The sequence below is a fragment of the Ammodytes marinus genome, assembly GCF_949987685.1.
Source record: "Ammodytes marinus genome assembly, chromosome: 6".
NCBI lineage: Eukaryota > Metazoa > Chordata > Actinopteri > Uranoscopiformes > Ammodytidae > Ammodytes > Ammodytes marinus.
In genome coordinates, this window is record NC_137235.1 from 30,698,334 (window position 1) to 30,720,015 (window position 21,682).

Here is a 21,682-nt window from a genome sequence, read left to right on the forward strand (position 1 = left end):
TTAATAATAACACTGATTTTTCAAAGGTATTAAGTTCAATTGTCGACTTTTCACCAAGTAACAGTCAAATCAAGTAACAACCAGTGAATCACCATTGAAACGAAACTTGCAATCTTTTCCTTCACCCTTTTTAATCTTTCAAGCGTAAAGATTTTACTCCATACAATCTTACAGTTGTTTTAAATGTAACTCTCAAAAATGGTTTTGATACGTTATAAAAAGATTGTGACAGTTTGGCCTAAATCTTGAAGTAATTTTTTGTTGTTGTTGTTAACTACACAGTTATGCATTAAGTACTACATAGTTTAAAAAAAACAATGTACTAGGTAATGCATAACTATTAAAAAACTAAAACAAACTATGAATAAGGTAGTAGTTACTAAAAAAAATACGTTGTAGATAATGCATAACTATGTAGTAGTGACTACAATGTTGTGTACCTTGTTGTAAAGTGTTACCCTTTTTTTATGAAAACAACAGAAAAGAAAGGCAAAACATTTTTGATGATCACTTTTGAATCTGCTGAGTCCAAATTGATAGTCCTCTCTATGCTGGTTGCCTTATTGGCTTAAGTATGAATTGAACGATATCCTATTGTATGTGATTTAAACCTCACGCTCATTGTAGTTCTCCAAGTAGACAGCAGGTAGAGCTGCAGCCCATAATCTCACACATTTCCACCACTTCCACTTTCCACGGCCTGATATGTGGCAGCCAAAACATGTTCAAGAGACCCTTGCAGCCATCCATGGACCTTTCTTACTGTGTGGGAAGTACAATGTTGCAGACTCATGGCATGTAGACCCAGCCCAACAACCCCTTGTGAACTCCCCCAGCACCCTCTGAGTGTGATCTGTTTGTGTCTGTGTGTGGAGGGTTGAGGTGGGATGAAGGTTGGATTATGGCTTTATGAGAGTCACCATAGGATCCACTGGATTATGCAGATTAAGACCAATGTGCTGAGTTAGTCAACACTTCCCTGCCCTGATGTCTCCCACCTCCTTATTTCTGTTCCATAAAACTCAACATCTGAATCATGGAAGTTCTCCCAAACCTTTTGAAATAACTCCCTCAAAATGAATTTTCTACTTTTATCAATACCCATGGTTTGTAGGGACATCAGAAAGTCAAATCTGTGAGAGGATTGCAGACATTCAGTCTCTCTCAAGGCAATGCATTCTGGTGGGATCATATATCCTACAGATCCATAAAAAAAAACATGGACCCTGAGACACGCTCTTTATGATTATCATTATCGATTTTCTGTTATTAATTACAATTAACTATTTTATCAATACAAATGTCAATAAAGAGTTTAAGGAATTGTAGAAGAAGAACAAGAATATTCAGAAGGTTGTGGATGCCAGAAAGGGATGTGTTCATATTTTCGGCCGACCAACTGCACTGCTATCAGATATCAGATAATCAGGGGTGCAGGTCCCTGTAAAACGGTATATTGTAGTTTTTTTGGCGATTCAGGTTTTGTACAGATTTAACATGTTCTGCTAAAGTCTCAATAATGAGCTTTAGAGGTGATGATACAGTAGATGGATTTTTTTCTTTCAGTTCAAAACTGGTTACAGCTCAAGGTTCAAGGTATCTTTATTATCCCCGTGGGGCAAATTGCTTTGCAGCCAGCAGCAGTAAAAACAACAAACAATACTCACAAAAACATAAAGCACAGACGACAAGTCAGCAATAAATAGATCGAACAGACATACAGATAGTTAAGACTTGTTTAGGAGACCTATGGCAGCAGGGACAAAGGAGTTCTTCAGTCTGTTTGTCCTGCATCTTGGCAGGATGTATCTGCGGCCCGACGGGAGCAACACAAACTGGCCGGCCAAAGGGTGGCTCAGCTAATAACAGTTGTGAACCGGTTGGTTTCACACTGACCAGAGCCGGCAAGAGAGCAACGCCATGACGTCACTGTAAATGTCTGTGTACGTCGCCGCTCTCGTGGCTAACGCTAAAGCTCACATCAACAGCAGCGGACACGTCTTATTTTTACACGTGTTGCCTCTCGCTTTGCTTTGTTAACCAAACAGGATACAGCGTATTTTCACCGCTCGATTTGATTGCCAGGTTCGGTAATTATGTTGTGTTTACATCTCGTAGTTAGCCTGGCATTCCCAGACCTGCCACTAGGCGCTGGCAAATTAAATTTGCTGCGTGTGTTGGTCTGGACACGCTCCGTTGAAGCTTTATCAAGAAAGCCAGAAATCTGGCGGGCGCGCCAGAGCCCCTTATATGGTACTCTGGGGAGGACGTAACCGGATGACGACAGTGACGTGCATGCGACGTCAAAGCCGTGATAGTAAACATCAGAGATGGCTGCGGATGTTGTGTGAGTTTGAGACTGCTTTGGCCTCGACCCTTAACGATTTGGAAGACTGCACTCAAATCTTTCATTAGCAAGTAAGTGGAATGTTCTATTTTGCCGACCGACAACGGCAAACGTTTAATTTAACAGTTTAACAGCTGTTCGCTAAACGAAAGGGGCTTACGTCGCCTTGTGCATCGCTCTGATTGGTTGTAGTGCTATCCAACTGTGTGCAGTGGCATTTGAAATGCACGAGTAGGAGCCGCCCCTTGAGTTGGAAATTACTATTGATCGTCGCCAGACCCTCTATCGTTCAAGATATCAGGGTCTGGATTTCCAGGATATCTCGTAGTAGCTATGTTTTTAAATATGGCGGGCATGAGGTTTGAGTTGATCTGGTTGGTCAGGATCATCCCTCCCTCGGTGACGAAGGCGGTTCACATTTTCTAGTCCAGCTCAAACCTGGAGCAGGGCTGGCACCACTTTTTCAAGCCCGGAGCCGGCACTCTGGCAGTGTGAAACCAAAACACTGGCTCTAACTGGGCTCTAGCTCCGAACTAGCTCCGATTTTGCGTCGGTGTGAAAGGGGCATATCTCCATTAGGGCTGGGACTTCAAGGACTGGCAAGGACTTCAAGATACAATACGCATCACGATACATGGGTCACAATTTGATTTATCACGATAAATTGCGATACGATGCACTTTGTGATATATTGCGATTTCCACATAGTTTACTGAACATGTAAAAACCAAGCCCCAACCTTAGCGATTTTTACCAGCATCCAATAAGGAAGTGACCACAACTGTAGTAACCAGGAAGTGCCACTGGGGGCTGGGAGCAGAAGACAGCCATTTCTCATTGACTCCAATGTTAAACATGCCGTTGTCACAGCATTATTAAACCTATTTCAAGCCTGGATTAAAAAAACACTCTAGTCTGTATGTTTAGGTCATATCTCCATGACAACACTGAGGGGGGTGAATTTTTTTGGACCACGCTAGTTTTTATTCTTTTGGAAGTTAAACTGTATTGGCGCGACCTCTTGAGTGACAGCTCTCCGCCTGTTGTCCCTCACTTTGCCTCGGAGGTATACGTCAGCTATATCCCTCCCCCCGACGTGAGGCGGAGTAAAAATCTCACAAAATGGCGACGCGCACAAACCAGGATTATTGGATGCCGTGTGAATAACTGAGGTCAGCCCGGATGCTACATCCATATTATTTACTATCTATGGTAAAAGCAGAGAAATACAAGTGGCTGTGGACAATCTGGGTGGTCTTAATACATCACGTCACATTCTAGTGATAGTACATCGGACAAATTGAGCCAAAACAATTTAATTAAGGACTTGTTATTAACATGTAAAACCGGGCAATTCGAGGCAACTAGCTCTACTGCGACATCTACAGGTGCGGAGGTTGTAGTTCACGACAACCCGTTTAAAACTAGAATTTTTCGCTCTCAAAATGTCCATTTTTGGAGATGGCGATACAATACAGTTATCACCATAAATAATTATCCAGATATATTGCGGTATTGACTTTCAGCATAGACCTACATTAGCTTTGAATGCCATAACAAGAGGGGGCAGGTGTGCACTCTTTCACATATCTGTTGCTCTGTGAGTGTTTTCTGTGTATAACAAATAGCTCTGGCTTTACCTATGTTCCTAGGCCTCTATCTGACACTGAGCTCATTGGAGTCTGTCAGCATCAATCTCTCTCACGCTGATCCGAATTGACTCGATTAGCTAGCATAATGGTTACTCCGTGTCATGGTTTCCCTCATGCCGTGTTGCTCTCCAACCCCGCATGACGCCATCTCCAAGGGGAAAAGATTACTGGCCTGCTCGAGAGGGAGGCTCGGCTGAATCATGTCTTCAAGGGGTATTATGTAACACTCTCCACTAAGACAAGCACACACTGCCACAGGGCTCACCTTTGTTCAGAATGACCCCCTGACCCTCCACAACAAACGGCCTGCTCCCCTCCACAACACATACGGTCAAAGGACATCTCACTGCTGGAAGAGGGACCTCCAACTGTTTGGTTCCAACCTGGTGATCATAGATGAAGCTACACCGCCCACAGCTCTGGACTTGAGGATGAATTGTATAAGTGGAAGGAGGAAGATGTGGGAGGCCATAGGCAGGAGATGACACCAAGATGATACTGGATAGAATGTGAATTAGCATGCATGTACAATGTACAGTGTACTACTTCCTTCCTATTGAACTCCAGTTTAGACAGGCACGTCAGCAAATTATAGCCTCCGACCCGTGTGTGGGTGTTTAGAGGTAAAGCTGGGATTGCATCTCTGTTGACACCTCCGCAGATCCAGTGTGAAGCAGGGAGAGAGAAACGCAGACAGAATGGTTAGAAAGAGGAGGAGAGGGAGCTAGAGAGAGCAACGCAGAGACACTGAGGGAGAGGAGTGGAAGAGAGACAGAGGATATATTTGACCGCGTGGGTGTGTGAAGTGTCAATGTATGCACCATAATTGTAGATTCTTTGCTGAGCAGTCGGACTATCATTGCAGCAGCAGGACATTATTGGTCATACAAAGTTCTTTTTTTTTTTTACTTTAAAACCGTGGGAGCGGTGAGCGCAGAGACAACATAAGGGACATTTTCAAAGACAAAATGGAAACTGTTTTGCTTCTGCTGCCTCAAGGATTTCGTTAACTGGGATTATAAAACATATCTATACTAGTTGAAGAGATGCAATTTGGAAATTGAAGATGCCTTTTCACTGCCAATAATCAAGTCAATACTGTCTGAGGTGAGTATTTATGCATGTGTGTTTGTGTGTGTGTGTGTGTGTGTGTGTGTGTGTGCTCTACACTTCTATCCTTGTACCAATTTGTGTTGACAATGTGAAATCTTCACATATTCAGTGTTAAAGGGATACAAATTGGTAGTAGAGTACAAGTTAAATCAGGCTCATGTTTGGTCTTGGGTAAGGCTAGTAGGGGATGCATTATGTCAATGAGGGTCCTCACAAGTAAGTACAAACATTGTGTGCGTGGGTTTGTGTGTGCGTATCTGCGTGCGTGTGAGTGTGTGTCATGCATTTCACTGTGCTTTTGGGTGCTGTAACTCGACTTCTCAAAAGCCCAGTATGCCATGTAGTCAGCCCACGCTGTTGCCCGTCGCCATGGAAACCGTTGCCCGTTGCTAAAAGCAGTTCTATTTTGTGCTCTGAGTTTGTGTGTGTTTTTGTGTTTGTGTGTGTTTTTGTGTTTGTGTGTGTCTGAAAGACACAGTAACATATTCATTTCTAATACTATATCACAGGATTATTGGATCTTAATTAATATTGAATTCTGTCTCTGTTGTTTACTAAAGATAAGTAATCATGGAGATGCTGTATTTACTAATATTCGGATCTTTCTACATGGTATTACTCCTCTTGTTTATCTGTGTACCTCTCTCTACCTGTCTCTAAGATGGCCGTCAGCCCTATCATCATCTGCATCCTGTCGCTGATCGGCTATGGCTCTTCCCACCCCTCCCCTCCTCCTCCCCGGGGGTGCAGTGTGGATGTGGAGCCTCCCTACAGGGTGCTGTGTGACCTGGAGTCTGTGTGGGGTGTGGTCCTGGAGGCCGTGGCCTGCAGCGGTGGCATCAGCTCCCTGGTCCTCGCTGTGCTCCTGCTTGTCAAGATGCGCTCCATTCCTGACCCCGCCAGGCGCTCCGGCATGGGGCCCCTGCTCCTGCTCCTAGGCACCCTCCTCGGGATCTTCCCCATCTCTCTGGCCTTCCTAGTGGGAAAGAACCAGGCTCTCTGCGTAGTCCGGAGGGCCTTCTGGGGGCCCCTGTTCGCCCTCTGCTTCTCCAGCTTGCTAGTGCAGGGTGTGAGGCTCAGGAGGCTGGTGGCCGGCAGGACCAGCCCGTCGGGCAGCTCGCTGGCAGCGCTCGGTCTGGCCTTGGCCTTGGTTCAGGGGATCATCTCGGCCGAATGGGTCTTGCTGACTGTAGTTAGGGAGGGTCACCCGGCCTGTGAGTATCCTCCTTTAGACTTTGCGCTGACGTGCAGCTACACCCTGGGATTGCTCCTCATAGCCATGGGGCTTTCCCTTGGGGTGGTGCTGTGTGGAGGAGAGCTGGGGGCAGAGGGAGCAAGTGGGAGTGAAGATGACGTAGAAGGAGAGTTGGAAAGGCGGAGATGGAAGTGTAACGCCGTCTGGCTCTTCCTGTCCAGTCTGGCGTCTGCATTGCTCTGGGTGGCCTGGCTGGGGTTCTATCTCTATGGCAGCCAGGCTCTGAGGGGAAGAGGGAAAGGGGAAAAGGGAGGAGGTGGGAAGAAGGATGTAAAGGTGTTGGATGAGCCTGCGCTGGCGGTGGCCCTGGTCATTCAGGGCTGGATCCTGCTGCTGTTCCACGCCATTCCAGAGGTGCATCTGTGCCTCCGGAAGCCTCCACAATCCAACACCACTGATTTCTTCGACACTGTTCACACGTCCCCTGTTCCACATTTTGTAGATGAGCTCCCTGCACGCTCTCTCCGACCCTTTCCAGAAAACCAGGCCTTCTCCGTGGAGGAACACGCTGCAAGTGAGCTTATGTAATGTGTGTTTGTTTGTGTGTGTGTGTGTGTGTGTGTGTGTGTGTGTGTGTGTGTGTGTGTGTGTGTGTGTGTGTGTGTGTGTGTGTGAGAGAGAGAGTGTGTTTTAACTTGGGTAAAATGCAAAAAATGATCTCAATAGGTCATATTGTCAGCATGTGATGTTGAACACATATTATGTTTTGTATGTAAGGGTTTTATTGTAAGTTGCGAGAACAATGTAGCTTGGCAATTGTCAACAAAAAAACGATGTAGCCTTGATTCCTTTCCAAAAATCCTGAAGGACTTTGTATTTCCTGCAGTCACTGTCATGCTGTTGTTATAAAAAAAGGAGACAGCTGAGGTTACTTAGTGTCACGAGTCTGACATTTTTAAATCAATACTTCAATCAAGTCAGCAGAATTGACGTCATTTAGGTGTCATGTCAATAGCGATCAGTGGCTGCATTCACCTAATGTCTTAGCTTACCACAAGGGGTCTTCCAAAACGTCATTGAAAAAATCCTAGCAAATAGATCCCTCATGAGTGTAACTTTCCCTGAGGAACTGGGAGCAGGGATTACGTCATATTTCTTGAATATACTCTCTCTGTATTCATTCTTTTTTCTTTTTTTATTCCATTAATGAATGTTACTAAAACGTGGCTTATTCTTAGCCTGTATTGTCATGGGGAAAATGCCTGTCAAAAGAGCCAATCACAGCATCAGCAAACTCAAGTGCCTAGCACAGTTTCATTTCCTCAACATTTTTCCTTGGAAATTGAAGCAAGTTACCACACTTTGGCAGTGGTCACGTATAGCCTAGTTTTAACCTACGTGTTTGAATGTGTACACTTTGGCAGTCACAGTGAGCTTGTACCTTGAAGTTTTTTATTTTTGCAGGCAGAGGACACCATGGTTGTCTTATTAAATAGCTCCTGCCACTTTGAGACTCTATTGCTTCACCAAACGCCATGTACCAATACGCAAAATAAAGCTATAAGCTAGGCCAATTCATCCAACCCGACAAAGCTAACTGGAGAGTCCGGACCTTGTTAATCAAGCACAGGCACAGGGTATACTTGTGGTGTGGAGGGCCTCTGAGTTACTAAACTGGTCAGATCTAAATGTCATCCATGACACTGAAAACGTGTGTGTGTGTGTGTGTGTGTGTGTGTGTGTGTGTGTGTGTGTGTGTGTGTGTGTGTGCTTTACTTGGTCTATCAGCTCTGCAACCTGGAACGTACCACAGCGGCCATGGGAATGTCCGTCCTAGCATCGCCTACAGGGGTCACGTCTACCAACCCACCGCTCTGGTCATGAATGGTGGAACAGTAAGTATGGTAGAAAAACACACTCTGGTTTACTTTGTCATGTAACCAACCACAGGAGTATTGTTACAGTTCATAACTCACCTTGTCCCACTCTCTTCTATAGATGCCCACAGCCCCAATTAACTACACTGGAAGACGGTTATGGTGATATGAGACACCACTCAAAGAAGACACACAGTTGTAACACTGGTGTGTGATAGTATTTCTCCGTTTGCCGAAGAGGATAACAAAAGAGATATTGAAGACATCACATATCACTAAGAAGAATGGATTTGATGGGATGGGCTAAATAATGTTAAATGTATTTGTCTTGGTGCACACACTATCCGGACAAAACCTATGAGTATTTTTTTCTGATGTTTTTCGGGGTTGCCTCGCCCACTCTTTATCAGCAGACTCAACATAAAATCACAAGAGAGAGAAGAGAGAGAGAGTCACCAAGCGATGGAACCATTTTGGACCACAGGAGTGTATGAGGAGAGCTGATGTTATATGGTGAATATCAATAACTAACGTTCAATGTGAGTAACTGAATGAGCAGCAGACCATGAGTGAAGGTTAGAGGTTGATTTGAAATGTAGTGAAGTGAACACCGTGACGTTTCTGACTTGATGCCATCAGCCATGTTTGCTACACTGTCCCTGTCTTTCTATTTGGCGTCGAGCTAGAACAGACAAAAAGACAACCTTTATGTTGTTTATGAAAATGATCTGCATACGCCCACATAGGTTGCTTGCATGTGACACAGAGGTATCACATGCTGCAGAGACCCAAGGGACCCATAGGGGGATTTTTTTTCTCCGCACATCTCCAGTTGCTTATCACTTATCAGTGCTATTGGACAGTTTGGCACGTTTTAATGACATGTATTTTAAAGAGGTTGTGCAGTGTCCTGGAGGATCATCTACAGAATGTGACAGTTGAAGAAGAGTCTACAGCTCATAGATAAGTCGTTTTTAAATAAGGATATAATAAAAAGCCATGTAATACTGCGATGCCTATGGTGCAGTGTATAGGGGTATACTGATGGAGGATTTTGCACTTTATCAACGCCGATCAGGTCAGGGCATTGTGATATCTGAGATGTGTGTTCATTTGAGAAGCATGTAAAAAGCGCAGTTTACAGGTAATGTATTTTGTCAAAAGTATTTGTACTTTGAGTGTTTTCTAGAAATTTGATATACACACGGAACGGATATCGGAAAACAGCGGTCGACAAATCAATTTACAATTCCATGACAACTGAGAAAAGCCTATCTGCAGAGGAAGACCATGTGATGCTATTGAACACTTTGTAAATGGATCTTGAAGTTGGACTGTTTTATCAACTGGTTTCACTAGGTTTTTCCCAAAGTCGCTTTGGATTGAATACGACTTTTTGATCATTATATATACACATTGCGTATGACAATATCACATGATATTCTGGCATTCAGGATGCCTTTCAATTTCAAAATTGTAGAGAAAGCAATCAGTCATCCATTACTGTGTTAATTAACTGGAGCTACAACCCATTCACTGTATGGTGTTTAGATTAGTGACAATGCAAGGTTTGGCTCCAAGTCCACACAGGTTTCCAGTTGGCAGCCTCTGCTATGGCGGTTGAACTCTAAAATGACACATGAAAAAATATCTAGTTTGTAGTGTTTTAGTTTCATCTCGTGATCAGCACTGAATTCAATCCAGCACAATTCATCCAGTTCAGATACATTTCAATGAACAATGAATGTTACATGTTACCTCTTGCTACAAGACTTAACTCAAATAATACAATATTGCTTTTGTGTACAGGTGTGTGCGCTCTGATATTGTAAAATGAAAATGTTTTGTATGTACCCCCCCCCGCCCCCCCCCCCATATATAACTGGGGTTTAATTGTGTAAATAATCCCAATGTGATAAAGCAATGGATATTTTCCTTTTTTGAGATGGTTGTTTTATGGCAGCGTAACATGAATGTCTGTAACGTGATTTGCACAATGTGACTAATACATCAGTACACTTATTCTGTTGAGTACTGTTTGGTCATTGGACCTACATTCCTTCAGCCTCCTGTCCCTCATATATGAATGGAACACTTTACTATTGGCATCTGCACCTTCAGATGCAGCTTATAACACAGACGTGGCTTAACAGTGACACTAAAGACTGATGTTCATGTTTGATGTCATTTAATTTTTTTTTTTTGCATATTGGTCTTCTCATAAACAATATAGAATGTGTTCTACACTTGTCACATTTCTTTATTGTCAATAATCAATCATCTCGAAACATGTGGCTCATTTAAGAGGCAAGAGAAGATGTGCACACTGTCTGCACTGTGTGTGACGTGTTGAGTCGTGAGCCAGCTGACCTCATGACGCTTTTGCATCAAAAATAGCAACGCATGTGGGAGTGTTTTAAAAGCAGCCAGTGCTTTGTTCGTGTGATGGCACCGTAAATAGTTTAGCTGTGCAAAGCTATACATTGTTTCAAATGTTTTTATTTAGGATCCCCATTAGTTATTTCCTTAGTAGGCCTAATAACTGTTCTTCCTAAATAAGATAAAACAAAACAAGACATTCAACGTTGCATAAATGCCTCCATATTTACAAAAAAACATGGTATGAGATATTTAGTCCTAGATACATTTACATTGCCCTTGTAACACATGTATGAACATGCTTTGAACAGGGACAGCCACCAGATCCTAGAAGCTGTTATTAGAAGATGGGGATGTAAAAGGGCATATGTTTTACGAGGAGGCAGGAGGGTGGTATTAAAGTAGGAGGTTAAGTGTGCTGGGGTCGACAATGGATGACGCTCACTTGCATGAGAATAGTGTTGACTGCTTATGAAGGACCATAAAAGCTGCTCTCTTACTATTTCTGTCCTAGTGAGCTGCTAGAAGCTGCAGGAAGATGATGGTCCTGCTTGTGAGTGGCGTACTTGCATGTGCAAACTGAAGTCAGGAGGAGCCACTGCTGTCCAGAGGGAGGCATATGCACCTGGCTGTCAGGCAGCAGACCTGTGGCCTCCTGGAAGCTGCAGATAGACTCTGGTAGACCCTCTGACTTCAGGGCCAAGCAGGAGCACAGAGGCAGGGGCTTACACTGATTCACGGTGTATAGGCTAATCAGGCAAAAGCTGGTGTTTGTAGAAATTCATGTTGTAGGCCTAGACATAGCTAGCCAATTCAAAAAAACGTTTACGTTTGTCTTCATACTTGACTAAAGGATGGGTGAAAATCCTCCTGTTACACAGAGTGGCTTGAGAGACGTGAGCGTTAAATGTTAAAAAGAGAAATACCAACCCTGCCTACTGTCTCACCTCCACACAATTCCCGGCGAACAGCTGTGTGGATTTGGTGAGACAGTCAGATTGTGAAAGCTGCAGGGGATATCAGACTAGCGTTTTCTTTGAACTTGAAGCCTTAAACTTTTTGTATGTGTGTGTGTGTGTGTGTGTGTGTGTGTGTGTGTGTGTGTCACTGTAAAAAAAAGGGTAAGTACCCGGTTACTAAGGACGCCTTCGTCGTCGCTAACAGGAACAAGGTGAAACTACTTCCGGGTGAAGAACGGCTAACCAGTGTCCACGTGTGTTATGATATGTATCACAGTAAGTTAGCTGATATATTTTTTTAAAACATTAAACAAGTGTTGTGCTACTATGATACAAAGATGTCGCTGTCTGTTTAGTTTGTTTCTTCAGTCGTGTAACCTCTTCTATTTAACGTTAGCTGCTGTTAGCTAGCACGGTTCACCGACAGTGCGCTATGAATAACCATTAACCCGGGTCGGCTCATTCGTGTTGGCACCATAGATACTGATACTGAATGAAAGCTTGTTCTTCTTCTCTTTTTCTGTTTCAGACGGACTGTGATGAGGACGTGATCTTTATATCTGAAAAGTGTGCACCTAAAGCCACTCGCATCGCTGTAGACCAGGTACTGATTTGAAACATTCCTTATGTCCTTTGAGTCAGTATCATTTGTGCTGCTTACCAATGAATATACAACCCATAAGAATAGTGTAGTCGTGGGACAAACCGCACATTAACATGCACGCAGGTTGTGACAGTGCACAAAACATTAGCACATCACAAGTAGAATTGTATGGTCTTGTAAGAAATGTAAATGTTGAATGTCAGATGTGTAAAAACAACATTGCTGCTGATACGAGTAATGATTTTGGTGCATTTTTTTTAAAATAATGTATTATATGTCAATCTCACCCTGTTCCCTGCAGTGGAAGCAACTTGCCCTGCAAAGAGACATTGATCTACTGTCCCAACCCGAGCAGCCAGCCAAACCTTTGGTGATTGTTCATTGCCTTCGCACACACACACACACACACACACAGGCTATGATGATTACGGCTGATTGTGCAATGCGATTCCTCATCACATGCCTTTGGTTGTGCCCTAACTGTAACTTTGTCTCACCAGACCAGCCTGAGGTGTGCTTCTGTGGAGAGGGTGAAGGGGACGATGGAGGTCGAGAAGCTTGAAAAGAAGGAGAAGAAGAAACACAAAAAAGAAAAAGCAACGGTGTCTGAAAAGCCAAGCGGTTCTGTCGATGACGGGAGCCAAGCGGAGGGGGAAAAACCAAAGAAGAAGAAGAAGTGTAAAAAGGACGATGTAATAGTTCTAGACGCAGAAGAAGAGTTTTTGGATGGACGTGGTGAGAAGGAAGAGAAGAAAAAGAACAAGAAGCGGAAAACTGTCTCGGAATCTCGGAATGATGGCGACGGCTCCGATGTCAAGAGGGAAACTGAGGAGGAGAATGTCACCGTAAAGAAGAAGAAGAAGAAGAAGCTGGCTGAGAATGAAGTGGAAGCTGCAGCGAGTTCAGTCAAAGCTGAAGCAGAGGAACAGACACAGAGGAAGGGACAGAAGGGGAAAAAGAGTGTCAACATTGAAAGAGAAAATCTAAAGATGGAGGAGGAGGAGGAGGAAGAAAAACCGGCAAAGGATAAATTGTCAAAGAGGGACAAAAATGGAAAGAAGATTTTAGAGGACACTGTGGAACAAGTTAAAGAAAAGAAGAAGAAGAAGAAGACAACCACAGAAAGCCCCGGAGCTGTCAACGGAGTGAGTGTGAAACGTGAGAAAAATAAAGCCAAAACAAAAGCGTCGGAGAACAAAGTGAAGTTGGAATCGCCCGAGGTGGCTATCGTAGAGGGAGAGAACACACAGCCCAAGAAAAAAGGAAAACAAGACAAGGGTGGACCCATGGCTTCAGTGGAGGAGACGCAGCCCAAGAAAAGGAAGAAGGCAAACTCCACGGAGGGAGAGGCGAAAGCACCTTCTCCCCTCGAGTGTGTGGAGGGCCAGGGGCAGAGCCTGCAGAAGAAAGCCAAGAAGAAGAAGAAGATGATCTCTGTGAAGGTGAAGGTGGAGGCTCAGGAGCAGGACGATGGGACTCTTGAAACCGCGGCCAAAAAGAGGAAGAAGAAGAAGATTAAAGAAGAGGTGGAAGAGCAACAGGTGAGTTTGGGTAATGTCTAGTTTGGTTTGGTTTGGTTTAGTTTATTAGTTTATTTATCAGGGACCATGTACAGAATAACATTAATCTCACAGAGAAAAGATGCATTGTACCAGAATACAGCAGTTTGCTCATTTCCATCTGCAGTCCCTGTGCAGGTCAACACAGGATACAATTTACAATATACAGTAGATATACATATCACATATATGGCACACATGAAATCACCGTTTTAAAATTACACTGAGATAAAACTATTATTAAAATGAGGACTTTTAAAAGACTAAACTAATGAGTGCCAGTTTGGTTGGTTGACAATCCATTTCTTAATGTCAGATGCTCGGATGTTTTGTTTCTGTTGCATCATGGGTAGTGATGACATAACCTGCTTTCTGTGTTTCAGGAGTCGGGCCAGGTAGACGTGGTCTTCCTGTCCGAGAAAACTGGAAACAAAGATGAGGTCAACATCAACCAGGTAAACAGGGCTTCTGCTTTGGTTGTCTTTTTGATCATTGGCTTCTGGCAGTAGTTTTTATATCTATTGAATAGGCATGAGTGTGTCATCCATCTTCTTGTGTTATCTTTGTGTCCAAAAAAAAATATATATTCCTTTTAATGAGAATCAATCTATAATTGTTTTTGTGTATAAAATCATTTCTAGTTTTTTCTATGCAGTGAAGTGTAACGTGGTGTGTTTTTTTTTGCATTGCCGTAGGAAAGAAGACACGCCTTACAACTGGAGATTGACCAGGCCTCCCAACCTAAAACACCAACGGTCAGTTAGGGCCCTTGTCATTTTTTCATTAAAAGAGTACTTTAATGCAGTGTATTTCTCTCATTTTAAATAGAACTGCAATGCATCCTCTTTTTCATTAAAGGCCTACTTCACCGGTTTGAATATGAAGGTGTATTGAATTCTGAGATCATATGTAGTATAAATGTGCAAAAAAAAATTAAATCGGTTCATCCTAGCCTGAGAAAAGGCAGAAAGAGTGTTTTTTTAACCCTATATTTCTCTTTCTCGTGACATCACAGAAAGAGAAATATAGGGTTAAAAAAAATTTACTTTGTAAATATTATTGTGATGTCACAGTAAAAGACATCACAGTTTTACAAAGTAAGTTTTTTTTTAACCCTATATTTCTCTTTCTGTGATGTCACGAGAAAGAGAAATATAGGGTTAAAAAAAACACTCTTTCTGCCTTTTCTCAGGGTAGGATGAACCGATTTCAATTTCTTTCGCACATTTATACTACATAGGATCTCAGAATTCAATACACCTTCATATTCAAACCGGTGAAGTAGGCCTTTAAGCGTTCTTCAATACAGTGTTACACTATCAGTAAATGGGCACTTATGAGGGACAGATAAAAGAGATAATGTGTATGTCTAAAATAATGCAGATGAGGCTGAGATCCCAATTTCTTTGTCTCTATTCTGGGTGATGCTTAAAAAAAAGTTTCCTACATTTCCCATGGTGCAACTCAATAGGGTCCTCATAAAACCCACCCTGCCAGATAAATTCCTCTTTTACACTTCCACCTATCTCAATTGTAATGCAGGCTTTCTTATCTAAAAGCCTGAGCACATTTTCTGAGGTTTCTTAGGACTAAAAAAAACCCAACTCATCCTTGCCAAAAACGCTATACAGCCTGGGAAAATCTTTCCGTTTTCACAGTGTAAACATGACCTGAGTAGCGCTGCATAAGTAAACTGAGCTTCATGCATAGATTCCCTCTGCCACACTACATTTGAACATGATGCCTCTTTTCCTCAGGGATTGGGCCAGTGGGGCACGGCTGAGTTCGACAGCTCGGAGCAGAAGCAGAAGTTCTTGCGGTTGCTCGGTGGCTTCAAAAAGGGTTCCAACCTCGCCGCGGGGAGCACCGGAGGAGCAAGCATGGCACTGGGGAAGAGCGCACAGCAGCAGTTGCAGCAAGGGCTCCTGGGTGAATTTGAACGCGCCCAGTCGCGCAGAGTGGACTTCAGTAACCGGGGGTCCGGCCTTGGGTTTTCTGCACCGTCCAAAAAGAAGTTCTCCATTGACATTGGTGCGTCTCGATCAGTCCGCTTTGATGATTGATCCAAGTGTGTGTGTGTGTGTGGTTGTACAAAATGATTTGTGTGTTTTTTAATACAAAGTGAATATTTTGGATGCCGTTTTATCTAGTCACATATTAAGCTTCACAGGTCCACTGGAACATCCAACACCTTACCAGACTGAATATCAGAGAATGAACAAACAGCATGTACACACTGGATATTAGACATTCTTCTGTTTGACTTACTGGACTGCTTTTGTCATCGTACAGTCTATTCTGCAGGTGCAAATGAAGACACTTAAAGTCCCACTGTTTTAATGTATGAGCTAAGACGTCCATGGCACCTGTACTGTACATGAATTAAGAAATGTTGAGTAAAGATTCTGCAAATCCAGAGCGGAAACTTGGCAATTTTTTAATTTTTTAGTGTTTCAAATAATTGTTTTCTTTTCATGTTTGTTACTGTCATTCCTATGGCGACAACAAGCCGTTTCCATGGCGTGAATGATCGTACAGAAGTGAAGTAATGTGTGGAGAGATAGAATCACCATGTTTGTGTGTGAAGCTCAAGGAGAGTACATGAGCAGCTATGTTCGCACAGCAGTGAAAATTAAACGGCTAAAATCCCCAATTTGTCCCTCAGTTTCATTACTGAAAGCGATGCTCATCGGTTGAAATAAAGTCATGGTGGTTTGATGGTTTTGATAGTCAATTTATTCCAATCTTGCACATGAATAACTCCTGCTGTAAGGTTAAAAAAAGAAAGAAAGTCAATGTTCACTACTTCAAAAATACATTTCTGCTTGAGGAAGGCTCATGGACATCTTGGTTTTTTAATGTGCCGGTAAACAAGGAGAAATACTTGACTATTCTATGTTGAACTTCAATAATCCGTGCATGGTTAGCTGCTTGTACATTAGATTTTGAACATTCGGCTCTCAATCCTTTAAATCCAAAACAGTTGTCCATCTGTTTACTTGATATGTGTTTTCTATGTTCTCTAAACGCAGCGCTCAGTACACAGCATTATTGGCATAACCCTCATTTAAGACCAAATACAGTCGCTGCCCTTTGAATGATCTCTCTTGATGTTCATTTTACATGCAACAGAGTCTCACGTATATGCACCCAGAAGTGTGCAACTGCTTTGTCCCTCGAGCAACCTGATGAACTGCCATGATACTTATCAACACTGACCCTGCATTCCAATTCCCATACTTCCATACTATTTAGTATGCCAGAAAAAGATTTAGGACCTCCCAATACATGCACGTCAATTGTAGTATGCTGAAATACATAAATGCCCCACTAACTCCAATAGCATTTGAGTATTTTGTCTACATTCTTGACATTTCTCGACATAATGAAAAAAAAAAATCTTCCTTATCTGAATTTTTTTCTCTCTCCTGTGGCCCTAAAACTCTTCTGTATTTTAGCATGTAGTTTAGTAAAAAGAAAAAGTATGTGATTCGGGAACGCAGGGTGAGTGAATCCTACATCTGTTCCATGACTGGATTTAAAAAAGTCAGACACTTCTCACCTTAGTGGTCACTTAGAAAGGTTTAGCAGCTGCCACCTAGCAACTGAGTGCACTGACACTGATTCAGATAATGAGGCAACATCAAAAACACAAACTGCTGGAACATGAATTGAATTTAGATTTAAAAAAAGAAAAAAGTCTTTACAACAGCAGCTACATGTCCTGACATTTTTTGCTATTTGGTCTGACGCTGCTTCTGTGCTTTCAAGCTAGCACAAACAAATGATAGCACAATGTACAGGCTATAAAAAAAAACTGTAAGAAAGACCAGAAGTAGCCAATGCTATGGTCCAGTCTCGGTGAGTGAAGGAGGGAGGGGAAGCTGTGTGTTCCTTGTGGAGGAAAGACTTGTGGGGAGGGAAGGGCTCTCATGCCTGCAGGTACTCAGGTTGCACTCGCGCCACTTTGCGGAACTCTTTGCTGTGCGTCCGAGGGCACTGCATCTCACACCAGCTGATCGGCACCATCTGGGCACCTGATGGGAAGAGAAGACGGGACAAACATAATGAGGTTCCCGTTATCCTACACCCGGGTGTTCTGAAAATCTGACGATATCAGAGTGAAAAGTACATTGAAAATTCTTGTTCAAAAGAAAATATGACTTCTGTTCCGTACAGACATTTTTTTCCAAAGCATAAAGGTTAAGATGAGATCATTGTAACTGCTCATCGTACAGAATGTCTGTCTGTGCATTTTGATTAAACCTCTTTACAGGAGCGACACATTTCAATCCTATTCTCAGGAGCAGCAAAATAATTTGACTTAAAAAGGAGTTGTACCTCTCGATCGAGTCTGTTAGATCACTGCTGCACACGCACAATAAAACATGCTCTGTTACTAGACCAAAGATAACTAAATTGGCACTTTTTTTCAAAGCCCAACGCTTGATTATCATACATGCATATGGCTGTGTACTGTCCAAGTAGTACTACAGGAGTGAAGCATTAACCCCTTTCCTTCCAATTATTCCCTGCGTTCCAAATCACATACTCTTTCTTTTTATTAAACTACATACTAAAGTACAGAAGAGTTTTAGGGCCACAGGAGAGCAAATAAAAAAAATCTGATAAGGAAGACTTTTTTTTCCATTATGTCGAGAAATGTCAAGAATAAAGACAAATACTTTAACATGCTATTGGAGTTAGTGGGACATATATGTATTTTCAGCATACTACAACTGACGTGCATGTATTGGGACATCCTAAATCCTTTTCTGGCATAATAAATAGTGGGGGGGGGGTATGGAGATTTTGCACCACCTTGTGTTCAAACAGGACACCTCAGTCAGTGTGGTTCTGGGATTGTACGGTGCGTTGACGTTTTAAAATAAGACAAAAGGAAAAAAAGCAGGGAAAGCAGTGTTTTGATGGAGGATTGATAGATACCTGATTCACTGTGTGCCACCACCACCCCTAGTTCATTCTCAGCAGTCGTCAACAGGTAGTTGGACTGCACGTCGCCGAGGGAAATCTGACATCACAGGTCAAGGGGGTCAACAACCCAGCTGAAGTGGCATTTAGTCTTTTAAGTCCCTCAAAGGGCAGATCTCTAGATTTGAAGTGGAAAAAGTGCATCTATCCTGTGTTCTAATCCTCATGCCCCCGTTTAATAAAACACCATAACACTGTAAAGTTTATTTTCACACTCGCCAAATGATTCTGCTGTAGACACGGGTATTTATCTTCACCTGAAAACGCTAATTCACATGATGACGAGGGTCCGCCACCTCTTTGTTTGTGTGTTCAGCGTGCAACAGACATGTTCTGCTTCACACTTTACACGTTTTGAAAGAGGGACAAAAAGTACAAGATCTGAAAGTAACGGAATAACAGTGAAGCACTGTTTTTGGGTGTGTTCGTGAAAAAACACAACACTCCTCATGGTCTGCTGGCGATCAGACCCGGGTATGCTTGCACAGTGAAAGTGGACAACCCCCATCTTTTTTTTGGCAAGTTTAACCATGCTAAATTTTAATTTCAATTTTCATTTAACTTTTATTTATCCTCGAGAGACCAATTGAGGGGTAAATAAAATAAAAAAGTGTTAACATGCTAATTTGAGAGTGAAAAGGGTACAAGAGGTCATGATGATTCATTCTGAGTTAGGAAATAGCAGAAGAAATACGATCAAACGGTATGCTGAAGAGTTTTCATCTTTGTGAAGGATACCACTTTGGCCAAGACGATGTCACCAGGTCTGAAGCTTTTGTACGTCTCCACCTGTGACAACAAAGACAGAACACTTCCAAGCTGAGCAATGTCATCAGCCATGAGAAGCAAAACAACAACAGGAGCTGTGGGTTATAAATCTCATGACGTTCCTATTGAATACGGTGGGTTCAAAACGCACCTTGTCCTTCTCTGTTGCGCGCACGTCTTCTTTCCTGTGGGGATCAAGAGGCAGTGGTCTGAGTTCAGCATGAAATAAAGATCATTAAAACATCTGTTCACTGTTGCTTTACACTTTGTTTCTGGGAGGTGACCTTATTGTGCCTCTGAAGCGGTCCTTCAGCGGTGTGGAGCCCACGTAAAGGATGTGGACTTTGGCGAATCTGGGGTTGATGCTGGTCACCTGGGGGGAGCACAAAGACAAGACAAGCACTTTGATAAACTGTAACAAGATCACTCAATCAAGAGTTCATTTTCAGAATAATAGTAACAATACCATTAGCCTACCTTACAGGTGACTATTGCGCCTACATCTGGCAGTAGTCGTGCTTCCGTTTCCCTCACAACTGAGATCACTGGTAACTAGAAAAGAGACAAACACCTTGTGAAATAATTCATACACGCGAGCGAGCACACACACACACACACACAGGCACACACACAGGCACACACACAGGCACACACACACACACACACACACACACACACACACACACACACACACACACACACACACACACACACACACACACACACACACACACACACACACACACACACACACACACACACACACACACACACACACACACACACACACACACACACACACACACACACACACACACACACACACACACACACACTGGAAGAAATACTGTACATATTTCACATCACAATGGGGTTGACAAACTTCAGCTGAAGCCACATTCACAAAAGGTTGTGCAATACCTTTTAACTGCCATTTCTACACGCCTGATTTGCTTCTTGATATTTTTCATAATCCTACCCCGCAGCCACCACAACCCCTCATCCACCCCCCAACCCCTCACCTCCTCTCCCTCGTTTTTCCTCAGCACGTAGCCTGCCAGCGAGGAGTATATGTAGCCGTGCCGCGTGTACACCCCTGTGCCGGGAATACAGTCTTCTGCACTGCATAGCTTGTCACCTGGAGATGGACAGGAGGGGGGGACACAGATATAGTGTTGGAGGGAAACTTGTACACACACACACACATCATGGGACTCTGATCAGAAGCAAAATTATACACTTTAGTAAGAGAAAATATGAGCATCTAGACACATTTCTCTATTTCACAAAACAAAATGCCATATTATACATGACTGTTGCTTTTTTTTAATGTCAGGATCTGTGTGGATCGCCGCCTCTGCATACCATTTTCTGGGGGGAATTTACTATGACTATAAAAGAACAGCCTTAGACATGATGAAAGGTAAACATAGTCAAACATGCTTCATTTGTGTCACGTGAAAAACTAACCCTACATGATCCTAAAGAGGGCGGACAATACCTCTAACGTTACTGCTGTCAACCTAGTCAACCCCTAAAGCCTAAACACATCCAAAAAGATCATATCCATAACTTATCCATCTGTTGATTGTAAAAAAAAAAAAAAATGTATTGACCTTTCCTTCCACCGCAATCACAGCAAAAAGTAAGTATATATTTCGCAGGAGTGAGACAAAATAAGCGAGAAGGAATGCTGCTGTCCTGCCCGAGGCGATGGGCAGGGCTGGAGATAAAAGCCTATTGTTGAAAAGTAAAAGTCAACAATTCCTAATCCTGCGAAAGTACACCAGTAAAACGTAAAACTGTGAGACAGAATACCCCCGAACGCACTGACAGTCCTATATTGACCTGATACAGCTAGCTAGGTATCAAAAAGTAGAGGAATGCAACGTAAACTGTACCAAACGCCAAAAGCCCACTCCACGCATGGCAGCTGGGAACAATTAACAGACAATTTACCCTGTCAAACTGCCCAGAAACTCCATTTCCGACAAACACAGCGACGTCTACAACACCCAAAGCAACACAAACAGTCTGAAAATTGCGTTAATTTCCTCCTGGGGACTGATAAATACAATTTTCGGGACTCACCTGGAACACACAGCTTCATGGGCGACATGTTTTCGTGAAGAACAGGACGCCAGGCGATTGGCTGTGACGAAAGGCTCCATGCGATTCCGATTGGCCGGTCTGACGCCGAGTGGAGGAAGAAGAAGACGGACGGCTTTGTCGGCCAT

General features: G+C 43.0%; 3 protein-coding genes across 3 annotated transcripts; 2 read left to right on the plus strand and 1 right to left on the minus strand.

The window, feature by feature from the left end:
- Positions 1-5,773: 5,773 nt before the first annotated feature.
- Positions 5,774-8,350, plus strand: gprc5bb (G protein-coupled receptor, class C, group 5, member Bb; the record flags this gene model as incomplete). The annotated part of the gene is made up of 3 exons (XM_080030087.1): positions 5,774-6,881; positions 8,096-8,202; positions 8,306-8,350. 3 exons carry the CDS (start codon positions 5,774-5,776, stop codon positions 8,348-8,350), a joined length of 1,260 nt encoding a protein of 419 aa, XP_079886213.1.
- Positions 8,351-11,736: 3,386 nt separating this feature from the next.
- knop1 (lysine-rich nucleolar protein 1) lies at positions 11,737-16,338 on the plus strand. Its single transcript, XM_080029440.1, has 7 exons — positions 11,737-11,798; positions 12,052-12,126; positions 12,428-12,496; positions 12,627-13,667; positions 14,069-14,140; positions 14,381-14,440; positions 15,443-16,338. The coding sequence occupies exons 1-7, from the start codon at positions 11,784-11,786 to the stop codon at positions 15,746-15,748; spliced, it is 1,638 nt and encodes a 545-aa protein (XP_079885566.1). The 5' UTR covers positions 11,737-11,783; the 3' UTR covers positions 15,749-16,338.
- A 60-nt stretch (positions 16,339-16,398) lies between these two features.
- exosc1 (exosome component 1) lies at positions 16,399-21,565 on the minus strand. The gene is made up of 8 exons (XM_080029441.1): positions 21,537-21,565; positions 20,468-20,583; positions 19,923-19,997; positions 19,730-19,818; positions 19,597-19,630; positions 19,416-19,466; positions 18,633-18,717; positions 16,399-17,722 (listed from the first exon to the last, which is right to left on the minus strand). Exons 1-8 carry the CDS (start codon positions 21,562-21,564, stop codon positions 17,616-17,618), a joined length of 585 nt encoding a protein of 194 aa, XP_079885567.1. The 5' UTR covers position 21,565; the 3' UTR covers positions 16,399-17,615.
- Between the last annotated feature and the right edge of the window lie 117 nt (positions 21,566-21,682).